This window comes from Pseudopipra pipra, chromosome 26 (genome assembly GCF_036250125.1).
Source record: "Pseudopipra pipra isolate bDixPip1 chromosome 26, bDixPip1.hap1, whole genome shotgun sequence".
In the NCBI taxonomy this organism is placed as follows: Eukaryota; Metazoa; Chordata; class Aves; order Passeriformes; family Pipridae; genus Pseudopipra; species Pseudopipra pipra.
In genome coordinates, this window is record NC_087574.1 from 192,686 (window position 1) to 206,512 (window position 13,827).

Sequence of the window (13,827 nt, forward strand, 5' to 3'; positions counted from 1 at the left end):
GGCTATAGTGATCATACCATGATGTTAAAAAAAATGAAGCTTTAATTGTAACTATGTGTCATGGTTTGAGATAGCCCCAAAAAATCCAATTCCCTAGCTCCATCCCCCTCCCACATCTCAACCTAATGTGAGATGGGCTTTTCCAGACAAAACACACCAGACTCAAAGTGGGGGAAAGGGAATATATTACAATGACTGTACAAATAAATATAACATCACATTATACACATGATCACAACTATCTCTACCATGACATATAGTATTTACAATGGACCAGATCTCTTCTCCCCTCCAAATAAAAGTCCAGGAGGGAAAGAAGGACAGATCCCTTCCAGTCCTTAAGCAGCAGCATCTTCTGAGGCAGCAGTCTGTCTGTCTTCTCCACATGCAGCAGCTGATAGCTGGCTTTCTGCCAGCACTCACATGGGAGGTATCCAAACTCTCCCTCGGCCCCCTTGACACAGGCAAAGGGGTCTTCCGTGGGCTTCGTAACCCCAGACAAGGTCGTTTCACCACGTCATATCACGAAGACACAGGGGGGTCTTCGTGACGGTCTGGTATCTCTTGCAGGGCCTCTCAGGCTGCCACCGTGGCAGCAGTGCAAGGGGGGAGCCAAGGTCAACTCCCCCTGCATTTCATCTGGCCCAGCTCCAGGACGCTCTTTTGAGCTTCTTAGCTCCTCTCTCTCCGGTGCTGCATGTCTAAAACTTTTCTCCTTAATAGGAGTCTATGTCCCTCTTCTCCAAGAGGGTCTCCAAGGGAGTTTTGGGGAATCTGGTACAGTCTTACCCCAAACTCTGTGTCTCAGCTGCTGACTCTCTTTCTCCTCCCTTTCCAGGAGTCTTCTCTGCGGTGCTGCATGTTGTTTCTGCTGCTCCTCTGGTTCAGGTCCTTATCTCTGGCTCTCTGCCACCGTTTCTCTGGTCAGCCTCGGCTGCTGCTCTGCGTCCATGGAGAAAACATCTCCTGGCATAACTACAGGCACCTAGCCCAGCTTTATGCTGTTCCAGGTCCCTGCAGCCCCTCAGCCAGGGGCTGGGAGGGGGCCAGAGGCCCCAAGGGGCACAGAGCCCCTTCCTTGTGGCTCTACAACATGGCCACCTCTCCAACAACAACCAAAACTACAACTCATCTCTTCCGGTCTGGTTGTGATATGTTTACATTTTTGCAGGAGCGCCCATTGGGCAGAACTTCAAAATTTCCAAGGGTTTCCACCCCTTGGGGTCTACCACTTCTCTTTAGCCTCTGGGGGAAAACAAAGTCCAAACCACTACACTATGACTCAGTGCCGTCATCATTCTGCCAAGGATATCCTGATGAACCCGTCTGTCACCGCAGTGTCAGGTGATAGCCCTGACCAAAAGGGGACAGGGGGAGGTGCAGAACAACTGTCCATAAGTGTCCCTTGGCTCAGGGGATATGCAGGGCAGCAGGGATGTGTGCTGGTCCCCTTTCCTCCTTTCCCCTTCCAGGTGACACTGGCCAAGGCCCCAGCACCTGCTGCCACGAGCTGTACACAGCTCCCCTGATGTTCAAGGTCTGACAAGTTTAATAAAACAGCTCCCACCAGAGATTTGGTCTGATCCCCCTGATCTGAGGGGAAACTGTGTCTATGGGGGAGGAAGGTATGCTTTCTGCACCTCATTTTTGTACCTCATCAAAACCACTTCAAGATTTGGACAAAAATCAAAGGATAAGCGACCAAGAAGGCTCCTGATAGCCTTAAACAAAAGAGATGTTGAATCCTGATTGCTCCCTTTGGGCTAGAATAGTCCCATTCCCTGTCAGAAAACTGCCTGAAGCCAGACACAGTCCCATGGAGAGCTCAGCCCTGCACTTGGCCGCTGGAGCTGTTCTGCAGCTCACGCCACCTGACAGGGTGGCAACAGAGCCCCTCTGCTCCCTGTAGCTCAAAGCTAGTGGGCTCTGGGCACAAAGGGGTGAGGCCAGGAATGGGCGGGGGAATCCAGAGCAAGGGGCTACGGGGATCGTGTCACTACTCTGAAGGGGACCTTCCATGGGCAGTCAACGGTATTGATTTCGGAGCGGGCCGTAGGGGTGCGTGGGGAGAGCTCTCGACTCTGCAGTTCCTCACGTGTCTGACAGGGCGTCTTGGGAGGCACTGGAGTTCCCCCAGCTGCTCCAGATCCAAAGCCCTGAGATTTCCTTCTTTCCTTCCCTTCTTCCCTCCCCAGGGTCTCCTGTGGTGTTCTTCTGGCATTGGGCGTAGCAGGAGCCACCCCCAGGGCTCTGCATGGGGCAGGCTGGGTTGTGGTAGCCTAAAAATGTGTAATTAATAAGGAAACTGTAGATTTTGCATATAAGTTGTTGTATTGTATTGTACTGTACGTATGTTCTGTCCTTTCATTGGTTGATACTTGACGCAGTACCGTATATTGTTATGTTCAGCCCCTATCTCCTACGATTGGTTGTAATTTGCATGTTCCGCCTAAACCCCATCTTCTGTTCCAGTGCCTTCCTTACCCACCTTATTTAAGGCTGGAGCCATTTTGCGCAGTGCTTTTTGTGCCCTTTTGTTCCTCCCTTTAAGCAGTTCAGTTGCCCCGCTACTTTTATAACAAAATCGCCTTACCAGCTGCACCCAGAAAAGTTGGGGAGGTCTTTATTCAAGCGCTGACCTCCGCACTGGGTGGTACCTGCTACTGCTCAGGTGATTGGACAGAGCCATTTGTTGGTGTGAGTTTGGCATTCCCCACCCAAACTGCTACAGGAGTGCCAAGCCATTCTGAGGAATGGGGAGTTGTTACAAAGACTTGACCGGAGCCCTGCTTAGAGGGGCTGGGAGAGGTCCAGCAGCATGGAGTGAGCCTGGCCAGTGCAGAGGGGCCCCGAGCAGGAGGTGAAATCTCTTGCAGAGAGGCGCCACTTGCCACAACAGCAAACGGGGAAATCTTCCTCTCCCTTCAGGTCAGAGGTAGAAGTGGATGTGATCAGTGGTGTTCAATCCCCCTGCAATGTGGAGGTGGAGATCCAAACAACCTATAAACAGACTGGCTCGAGCAAGGAAAGGCTGGGATGCTGCGACAATTATTGTGGCATGGTACTAAGGCAGGCCTGGTAAATCCAGATCAGATGCTCTGGCACCTCTGTTAGGAGGCAAAGTCATCCCAAGGGCTGGAGGCTTCTGCCCAGATGATGTCAGGAGGGGCTGCACTCACTGGTGTCTCTGAAGGTGTGAATCTCTCTGTGATTCTCCTGGTTCTTGTGGCATTTCCCAAACAACATGGGCAGGAGGAGGGCTTTGCTGTCGCTTGTGGGAGAAACCTGCCTCTGGCTTTAGAGTGTTTTGAGAAAGTCCAGGTCAGACCTGCTTCATTTTCTGATGAGGGAAGCTGTCTTCCTCCATAGGCTGAAAAGGCCAGGAGCAAGTTACCATGTGTGTACATTCACATACTTTCCTTTTGCTGTGCACAGGGGCTTTGGTCCCGTGGAAATGCATGGGGCAGAGGACAGGGGACCTTGGGATCAGGTGGCAATCTTGGCTACTGGAATGTTTCAGGATTCTTGTCTGCAAGCTGCAGTTGAGTGCGTCATATCACTACTGAACCAGAGATGCTCACCTGCCGCTCCCATCAAGTGGACTTGCTTTTGGGGGTCTTGTATTCCTTTCTTATTGTCTTTCACGAATCCAGGGAAGAATGTGTGCGATCTTCTGGTTCTTCCCCTCACCTAGTCCCCTATCTGCTTTTTGGAAGGCCTCTTGCAGAACCTGATACTGAAGCAGTGCTTTCAGGGTTACCCAGGGACTCCGAGAAACTGGAGGGGGAGAGATCACAGATTCAGTGCTGCTTGTGGTCAGGGACTAACGGAATGGCAAGCAGCTGGCTCACTGGAGAGAGATATCCCATTTCTAGCTAAATGAAGCTAAATCTCTTATCCACAAACTTCTGATTCAAGTCCAGGCAGTTCTCTCTAGACTGGCCAATGGGGCTGATGATGCCTGAGACCAAATCTTCCTTCCTGGGGCATTTCAAAAGAGCCAGCCATACTGAAATCAGGAGCTTTTCTACATGTGCTTGATGAGCTCAGCTGCCTCAACATCTGTAAGTTTTCTTTTTTCAGACCCCATTGACGATGTGCATGGTGACCTCCTGGGATCCCATGGCAAAATGAACCTTCTTTGCACCTGCGAGTGTAGCATCTTCACCTTGCACTCCCTTCCTGGAGCAGTAGGTGCTGGCACAGCAGCCATTCATCTCCAAGGAGTCCCCAGGGTTGTGAGGGGGGATGAAGCTAGGTGGACAGCAGATCGCAGTCAGAGGCCATGGAACAGGTTGGACATGAGCTTGGGGAGACCAAGTGAAGTTCATCCCATATTAAAAGCCTCTATGGCCCACGAGGAGACAGCAAATCTCCCTCTGGAGAGCCTAGGTCAGGAATATACCCGCATCCATCATCATAATGTCTCTCCATCTTGTTTGCAGACAAACCTCCTGTTAAAACTGCCAGAGCTTCCAAGCTGACTGCAGGCAGCAGTTGTAGAGCCCACGGCACCAGCTCATAGGTCAGCAAGGAGTGCCTTTCAGATGCTGCCTCTCTCCCTTGTAGATCTCTTTGTGCTGCCCCAGTCTTTCTGATCTGCCTCATCCTTGACTTCTCCACCCTGCTCCCTGCCATTGCTTGAGAAGGAGTTATCTGCAATGCCTTTGGCCACCGGGAGCCCAGAGACTGAAGCTTTCCAGCAAGAGCCCCAGGCCTGTACAGCAGCTGTAAATTTCCCTTGTAAGAGCACTATCATCTTTCAGCCCAGTGTTTATTTAGCCTCATTGTCTATGTTGTACAATGTGGCTGCTTCAGAGAGCCCCTGTGGTCCTTCCACCTCTCTCTGCCTGGCCTGGCTGTCCTCAGGGCATCTTGCCAAGCTCTCGTGTGGTGCTGCTGACCCCTGGGCTGGTGTCATATATCTTTTCTAGAAGATGATTTTTTTCAGCAAACGCCCTGTGGAGGACAGCAAAGCTGCAGAGATGAGCCCACATGTCAGGAGAGAGCCTGGCTGTCCCAAGAGCTGGTGCTGATGGGGGCCAAAACTGCCCCTGGTCTCACTCCATCCCAGTCAGCAGTGGGATATCAGGATTGAACTGTGAAGTTTGTTAACTCCTCGTCAGCATCCCTGTGGGGTGGGGAAGACAGGGCAGGGGAGCGGCTGGATGGTGAGAGAAGGGTTTCCAGGTGTTCTGGATGAGATGTAGCAAAGCCATGGGGGCCATGTGCTGCTGCAGCCCAGCCTTCCTGGGTGCACTTCAGGAAAAGTGTTCTAAGAAAGACCTTCACTCAAAGCAATGGCCTTGGGTTTTCTGACTGCTTTTCCCAGAGGAAGCAGCATGTCAGCAAAGGAATCAAAGCTCAGGGGATTTCCAGTGAGAAGGACACTGGGTGGAGTTGGGTATGTATTCTTCCATCCCATAAAATGAGAAAAGATGGGCCGGAGTGAGAGGTGAGGTTTTTCCAAAGTCTGCTCATCTCTGATGTCTCCCCTCCCTGGCATGGAGGGATCCAGTGCCTCCGGTGCAGACCCGAAAGCTGTGCTGCACATCCGGAAGGTGATTGTCCTGCTTCTGGTCAGGACAGTGTTAATTTGGGCAGTATCCAGGAGGGGGCACAGCCAGGACATAGAGGTTATTCCTCATTTTGTCAAGGATGGGGGAAGGGGTCTCTTCCAGGTTGTGTGCGTGGTGGCAAAGTTGGGCACCAACTGGTGAGCAATCATGTGTGAGTCATTTGCCTCCCTTGTACACTCTGTTATTAGTATTGTTTCTGTTACTGTTCTGTTGCTGTACTGTTTTCTTATTTCATTGCCTTTTCCAGTAAGTTGTTCTTATCTCAGCCTGCGATCTTTACCTTTTGTGCCTCCAATTCTCCTGTCCAGCCTGCCTCAGGATGGAGGGGGAGTGGGAAGGCAAGGAGGAGTGGGAAGTGAGCGAGTGGCGCACGATTTGCATGGTTTCAGTGAGAACACTAAATGATGGAACACCCGTCTTAAACACATCATTGTGGCTAGGCTTCTCGAACAAAGATTTAAGAAGGCTCTATCCACATTTGTTACAAGCACGCTGGTGGCTTATGAGGCCAATGCGAGATAGACATATCCGATTGCAAAAGGCACAGCAGAAAGACTCCCTAGGTGGTATATTCTGCAAGACATGATTCTTTCTGCCTTGTCTTTTCTCCTCGAGAGTGATTCTGCGTGCATTCTCAAAGGAAACAGCAGCGTTAGAGATGGTGTGTCTCCAGGCCTCCCGATTTGAGGCCAGAGTAGACCAGTCATGTTGATTGATATGGCCGAGGCTGAGATGTTTGTAGCTATAATTGTCTACAACGTGGAATAAATAATTCTTTTATTTTAATAATATTTCTTATAACATTACTATCTATTGCTGAATATATATAACATGTAATAATGTATTATAAAGTATTACTTCTCTCTATATTTCTATATTATATTTCTATATATATTTCTATATTTCTATATATACTTCTCTCTCTCTATATTCTATATTTCCATATATATGTCTATATTTCTAATAATATTTCTATATTATTATAACTCTCATCTTCTTAGCTAAATCATTCACTCAGGTCTGAGAAGTCGTGTCGAAAACAAGGATGCCTTGGCTAATAAACGCAGTGCTAGTCTTCCATTCTGCTTGAGCCAGGGCCATAATCCAACGCCATCTTTGCCAGAGTGCCCTGAATGCTTGTCTGACGTGAATCTCTGGGGCATGGAAACCCTCCTCTTCTTCTCTGAAGGGCAGTAGTCTGTGTACTGCACAATCTCTACTTAATATTTGTTTTCTTAGCTTTAATATAATTGCTTCAACACTGCTTCCAAATACTGCACTATGTTTCCAGCTATAATTATCTACAACGTGGAATAAATAACTCTGATTAAAGTATTTTAGTATTTACTATTTTATTATTTTAATGATATTTATTATACTATTACTATCTATTGCTGAAGATATATAACATGTAATAATGTATTATAAAATACTACTTCTATATAATATTTCTATATATATTTCTATATTTCTATTTATATTTCTATATATATATTCTATATTTCTATATATATTTCTATATGTATATATTCTATATTTCTATATATATTTCTATATTTCTATATTTCTGTATATATTTCTATATTTCTATATATATCTCTCTATATATATTCTATATTTCTATATATATTTCTATATATATATTCTATATTTCTATATATATTTCTATATTTCTAATGATATTTCTATATTATTGTAACTATCATCTACTTAGATAAATCATTCACTCAGGTCTGAGAAGGCGTATCGAAAACAAGGATGCCTTGGCTAATAAACGCAGTGCTAGTCTTCCGTTCTGCTTGAGCCAGGGCCATAATCCAATGCCATCTTTGCCAGAGTGCCCTGAATGCTTGTCTGACATGAACCTCTGGGGCGTGGAAACCCTCCTCTTCTTCTCTGAAGGGCGGTAGTCTGTGTGCTGCCCAAACTGGCTGTGGCGATCATAGCCCCGCCATGTTGATCTTCTCTGCTCTCTCTGCCTCTGTCGGGTTTGCTCCTGAGCAGCCCGGAGCATGAGAGCCTGCTTGGAGCTGGCTTTGGAGGGCCCTGGAACTGCAGTATTCACTAAGACTTGGTCACAACATGGAGGACTTGTTCTCTGCCTCTTTCTCTTCCGCAGTGAGCGGTCATAGTCTGTGTACTGCACAAACCGGCTGCGAAGGTTGTAAGTTCCCCGCACAGATCTGCTTGGCTCCCTCTGCCTCAGCAAGGTTTGCTCCTGAGCAGCCCTGGGAGCGGGAGCCCACCGGCAGATCCTCTTGGAAGGCCTTGCAGCTGTGCTATCCCTAGGACCACGGTCACGACTTGGAGGACCAGTTCTTCTCTCTGAAGAGTCATCATAGTCTGTGGTGTCCACAGACCAGCTGCGGAGATCCCTGCCCCACAGAGGGGATCTGCTCCGGGACCGCTCCCTGCCAGTGTCCTTCATGCCCTGCAAAGAGAGCTGTGGAGAGTTCCTGCCCTTTTCTCCTGAAAGGATCGGAGCAGTGGGGAACCCCTACAAGTTCTGGGACAGGACAGTTTGGGGCCTCCAAAAGGCTCTTTTGGAGGGCTACTAAGACCAAAAGGCCAGAGGCGCACAAAAGGGATGGATCCAGGTGGGATGCTTTGAGAGGGAGCAGCGTTGTGGCTGGGAAGAAAGGTGCGGTGTGTGAGGGACAGAAGAGAAATGCTGAGATCCCAGAAAGAAATCCACTATTCCTCTGATGCCCTGACCCACGACCCCAAAGTTACCTTAGTCCTACCAGTCAGACCCTGTGGTCCAACAGAGCCTGCCTGCTTGCTGCTGGCCACACACTGACTGAGGAAGGAAGGGGCATGTGATGGTGCCAGTGAGGAAGAAGCCCTTTCTCCAATTCTCAGATCCGAGCATCTGGAGAAAAACAAAAGAGTGATCTCAGTTTAGAGCTGTTGTTGCAACCTCCTCTGGGGTTCAGTCGTTTTCTCAGAGAGGTTTCTATGACAGAGAGAAGTCTTAACCAAGGACACTAATGGGAAACTCAGCTAGGGTCTTCCCACCAAGTTTGCCTCTGTCCCAACAAAAACCTCATCTCTATACCTCCCACAGCCTCCATTTCATAAATTCACAGACTTGTTTGGGTTGCAAGGGACCTTTAACTTTATCTTGTTCCACCCCGCTGTGGTGGGCAGGAACACCCTCCACTATTCCAAGGTTTCTCCAAGCCCTGTCCAACCTGGCCTTGAACACTTCCAGGGATGGGGCACCCACAGATGCTGTGGCAACCTGTGCCAGTGTCTCAGCAGCCTTACAGCAAAGAATTCCTTCCCAATATCTAATGTAAACCTGCCCTCTGTTAGCTGAAAACTGACAGCCTTCATCCTGTCACTACATTCCCTGACACATGGTGCCTCCCCATCTTTCCTGGAGGTCCTCTTTAAGTCCTCTTATCTACAAGAGTCAACATCAGAGACCAGGCAAGTAGCAGATTACATCCGGGCCGCAGCCTGAAGCCCAGTAAAGGACAGACACGGAGTAGTTCAGATTTGACAGCACTGAATGATGCAGGTAGTAATTTCATTTGATGAGAAAAACACTCAGGAAGGTGAGAAGCACAACTGCAAATGAGGAAAAGGAAATGTATTCTGAACATATTTGAATCCTGGTTATTACCTGGCATAGAACAGCAGGTAGGCTTGCTGCCTGAGAACTGTGTCAATGGAACACAGCTCCACAGATTCATCGTCCATCCGGTACCACAATCCATTGCTGGCCTGTAAAAAAAAGGCAAGGATCTCTCCATGGTTTCTCTCCAAAAACACAGGTAGGAAACTGCCAAACCGAGAGCATGTCAAAACAAATGCAGTCCAGCCACTAAGGAGGCCTTCTGCCCCAAAACTTTGGCTGTCAGTAACACTGACAGGAAAGTTTATCTTCCCCAGCACACATTTTTCCCCATTGGGAAGGAAGTTGCTCTTTTACCTTTGTGTAGCAGAAATAGTGTCCTCCATGACAGCTGACACCACTGTGCACCAGGACAGCATATAAGGAGTAGAGGAGTGCTTCTCCATCTGCCTGAGACATGTATGGGCGAAGATCCAAGTACTCCGGATACTCTACAACCTATGGAGAGACCAAGAGGGCTCAGAAAAGACCCTGGTCTGTGACATGAAATAGTCTACCAAGTGCAGGGGCCAGTCCAGGTGTATCAATACATCTCTGGGGCTCATGAGCACTTGGTTTTCCATAAAGCAACATATAATCGTTTGGGTGGCAGGAAACCCTTCTCAGTCAAAGCAGCCCTATCAGAGCACAGTGCTTGCCTGTCTTCCCACAGGAACTTTCCACTCCCCAGAAGGGACCACAAAAAACCCAACACAAGCAGCTTGTAACAAGCATACTGCTTTAGGAAATCTGCTTCTTGAAGAGAAAGCTGCACACCAATAGTGTACACACCTTGCTGATCTTCCCACCAGTGAAGCAGTCAAACCTCTTCAGACACACAGTGAGAACCTTGGGTGCACAGTGGACAGTGAACCTCTTAGTGGCGGCAACATTCTTCTCACACCTTGAAACCAAGCACAGAGCACAGCGCTGAAATGCACCCTATCTTCCACCAAGGCAGTCAGACAACCTTTCTTGTCTCGTGCATCCTTATGCTATTTTAAGGCAATTCGGTGCCATATTTAAAACAAACAAACAAGCAAACAAACAAACAAAAAACCCCAACCCCTCTCCCCCAAAAAACCAGACAAACAAAACTGTGTCTCATCAGTGTGCAGTAAACTTCCACGATGACTTCTGCTCAATGACTTGTAGCCCCCTCACACAGAGTCTAGTGTTAATATGTTGTTAGTAATCATCTTACTTGCTACATTTAAAGCAGTTTTCACCATCCAGGTGCTCAGGTGTTACAAAGTCCTCCAGAGCTGCAGTGAGGGATGAGGCTGCCTGGAGAATTGAGAAATCGGTGCACTGAGCTACAGCAAATGCCCTGGCCCAAACATTTTCCAGGAGCTGACAAGAAAACCCCTGTAGCTGATGCTGAGGAGACCCGCCATGAATCTGCAAGCTATATCCAGAAGGAGCCAGAAAGAGAGTGTGGTGCTGAACATTTCCCCTGTCCCAGAGGTTCTCAGGGGCAATCAAGAGCTCCCTCTCTGTATCACCTGCCATTGAGCTACTGATGTTATGTAGGGTCATCAGTAGTGAAAACAATCCAACCCATCAGCCTGGAAGCCAGACAGGTGTTGAAGGAGGGCAAAGGAAAGAAGGAGGAGGATATGTCAAGGGTGCAGAGCGCATAATGGGCGCTTGTCCAGCTTCAAGCCAGCACCTACAGAGAGACCAGTGCCATGGGCTCTGCAGGAGGACAACATCCGTTCCCCTTCCCATCCACGACCAAGACCTCTTGGGTTCACAGTATATGCTTTCAGGACAAATGTGTTGACTCTGAAAAGCCTTGCCATGTCTTGAAGCACAACTGCAAAACCTCTTACTTTGATATCCAAGGGGACATCCAGGAAGGCCTCATAGGAATCAGAAATGGCTTTGCAGCTGAAGCAGATGACTGGAAGGAAAAATCAAAATGCCGAGCAATGGTGAGCTGAACGATGGTACTGCTTTGTGCTCATTGTACCTGTCCTGCTAGTCCCAGGACCAGCTGTTGGGCACAGGCAGACAGAAGGGCACAGGCAGTGCCAAGGAGAGCAGTAGTTGTAGAAACATACCTCTGGATCTCAGAAAGCCTCCAAATATTTGATGGACAATGGTAGTAGATTGGGATGATATGTCCAAGCTGGAAACAAGTGGTAAGACAGAGCATTACTTCCTCCAAGCCCCGGCTGTAGGTTTTCCTTGATGAGGCCACATCAAGGAGTCCAAAGGGCTCAGAACTTTGTAAAGGTAACTTGCTTGTGCTTACTCGTTGCTTGCACTCAGACAAGCTCTCTGCATGGCATTGACAGTACAGCATAAGAAGTCATGGGCATCTTCCTCCCTGCCAAGCTGAAAATGTTCTCCTATGACTAAGAAACAGGAAGTTAGCAGTTGTCTCCTACAGGAAGGGAAGAAAACCTGTCAAAGAACCTGAAATCACATACGTCTGAAACCCCTGAGAACAGCCAAAGGCAGGATGGCACTGACTGAGGAATGCAGGACCTTGTTAACATGCGCTTCCATGATGCACATCATGCAGAAGCCTTGTTGGCGACCTGAGGAGGGAGGGAGAGAAGGTCCTCTGGTTAGCAAAATATCCCTAGTGGTGGAATACTCCTCTTCTTCCACTCCCACTCCAGTGCAATATGCCACTCCTCCCAGTGTTTCAACAAGCACGGGACGTTTTAGTGCACAGAAAATGTTCTTCAGAGGAATGCTAAACTGAGGTTTTAACTTGCAGGAATAGAGACCCAGAGCTAGAAAGACGTGCCTTCATGAAGAATAAGACAGCTGGATAGGACAGGTGGCTCCTGAGTGTACAAAGAACACAAGTTCTGGGGCTGACAAAGGGCTGCTTTTCTCCTAAATCAAATTTCAGGTTCTGGGAATCCTTGGGATTTGATTAACAGATTTACAGGGAGACGTCCCTAAGAGTACTCACAGGCCTGGCTGTGCTCCCGGGAGAGCAGATAGTTGGCCAGCGGCGGGGTGTATGTCAGGCATTGCAGGACAGCATTAAGGAAGCATGTGTTGCCCACATTGCGGAGTCCTGCTCCAGCACTCTGTCTTTGCTGCCAGACCATGCAAATCTTCTCCGGGGGAAAGAGGATCCTTTGTGGCGGAGTCATTCCCTCGGCAATGACTGCAGGGAAATTCCATTTGGAAAGAGATGAAATGAGGCACAAAGGCATATTTAAACAGTGAGGTCTCTACAGGAGCACTCAGGACCATCTGCTTTAACTGCCAACCCAACAACATCAGGGGAAGCTTAAACAGTGCCATTTAAATTTACTGTTTTGGAAAAATCCATTCCCCTGTTTACGTTGCTGAGAGTCCAACAAACCCACAATCTGATTTCTGGGCCGCAGGCTACCTTCCTTTCTCAGTAGAGTTCTAGACTGAATTATCAGTGAAGCCATCCCTTTTCCTGATTGTAACTTGTTGAAAACAAGTAAATAGTGAGCACGGAAGGTAACCCAAAGGATGGCAGACCTCTCTACGAGCAATGGCAGCTTTCAAAGTCTTGTACCTAGTGTCAGAGGAGTGACAAAAGGTGTTTTCCTGGGTCTAATTGTAAACACGGGGGTCAGTTTGACTGCTCTCAGGAAACATCCCAGAGATCACTCTAGGTTGTGAGCACATCGTTCTGGGATTTGACCACCAGCCATGTCAGTTGTCTGTGGCAGTTCACAAAGTCCAAACCTGCTGGTGAAGCTATTACTCACAGGAGTCGTTCCCTGCTGTGGCCATTGCCTCTCTCAGGAAGAGAGTGCAATGCTTTAGATGACCAAGGATGTCTTTCTCTCCAGAAAGAGAACAGCACCAATCCCGTCACCTAATTGCAAAGAAATTACTGTAGCTCACCGAAAGTATAAAAACTCTAAATAAACGCAGAACGGCATCCACCACCAAGTCTTTCAGTGGTGCTTGTAACTGCTGCTGAGCTGCAGCTCACGCCCTTATGATCAGTCGCGGGGCACCAACTCACAGCGGGTTCAAAGGCCCTTTTGAAATGTTCCAATGTACGTTACCTTCTCTGAAGAGGCCCTGCTGCTCTCCTGACACTGCTTCAGCAGCAGAACCCTCTGGCTTTCCCACCTCCTAGGAGTGACCGTCTTTCAGCCACTACTTTAACTGCTGCCTCTGCTACTCTCCTTTTTCTGCCTCCCTCCCTCCCCCAGCAATCAAGGTGGGCTGAGCCCATCCCCTCAGACTACAGTCACCTCCCTGCTTACCTATCCTAGGCTATGGAAAAAAAACCAAGAATCAGCAAACTGGAATTCTAGCCTAGGTCATACGTGGCCAGCCTATAAAAGTTGTAACAGCTCAGCCTACAGCTAGGAAGGTATAAATCAGCCTATACTTTTATCCCATGTACCCTGCTCTATGATCTGTGCCAAAAGTCAAAGCATTACCTTTGAAAGAGGATGAAAGTTGAGGAGAAACGGTCAGTAAACAATAAACCATCCAAAAAAGGCAGGCACACAAGTAGCAAAGGAAGGAGCTGAGTTATCCCGAAGGCCAACTCTGTCCAACTGATTTTCGTTGGCGCGCTCCTCAGGATACCGGATGGGTGCCACATCTCTGCCCCTTTGTGACATGGGGTCACATGGAACCACACGGAACCACATG

At 48.4% G+C, this 13,827-nt stretch overlaps 1 protein-coding gene across 2 annotated transcripts; it reads right to left on the bottom strand.

Moving 5' to 3' along the window:
* Window positions 1–7,287: 7,287 nt before the first annotated feature.
* On the bottom strand, window positions 7,288–13,827 carry LOC135403030 (ubiquitin carboxyl-terminal hydrolase 42-like). Of its 2 annotated transcripts, XM_064636640.1 has the most exons (13): window positions 13,611–13,827; window positions 12,921–13,030; window positions 12,137–12,337; window positions 11,640–11,750; window positions 11,462–11,564; window positions 11,268–11,335; window positions 11,037–11,107; window positions 10,406–10,488; window positions 9,994–10,105; window positions 9,520–9,660; window positions 9,211–9,311; window positions 8,313–8,451; window positions 7,288–8,010 (listed from the first exon to the last, which is right to left on the bottom strand). In XM_064636640.1, the coding sequence occupies exons 2-13, from the start codon at window positions 12,943–12,945 to the stop codon at window positions 7,303–7,305; spliced, it is 1,863 nt and encodes a 620-aa protein (XP_064492710.1). In that variant the 5' UTR covers window positions 12,946–13,030; window positions 13,611–13,827; the 3' UTR covers window positions 7,288–7,302. The 2 variants fall into 2 exon arrangements, with proteins under 2 accessions (XP_064492710.1, XP_064492709.1); XM_064636639.1 differs by lacking the exons at window positions 12,921–13,030; window positions 13,611–13,827 and having other exon boundaries at window positions 12,137–12,593.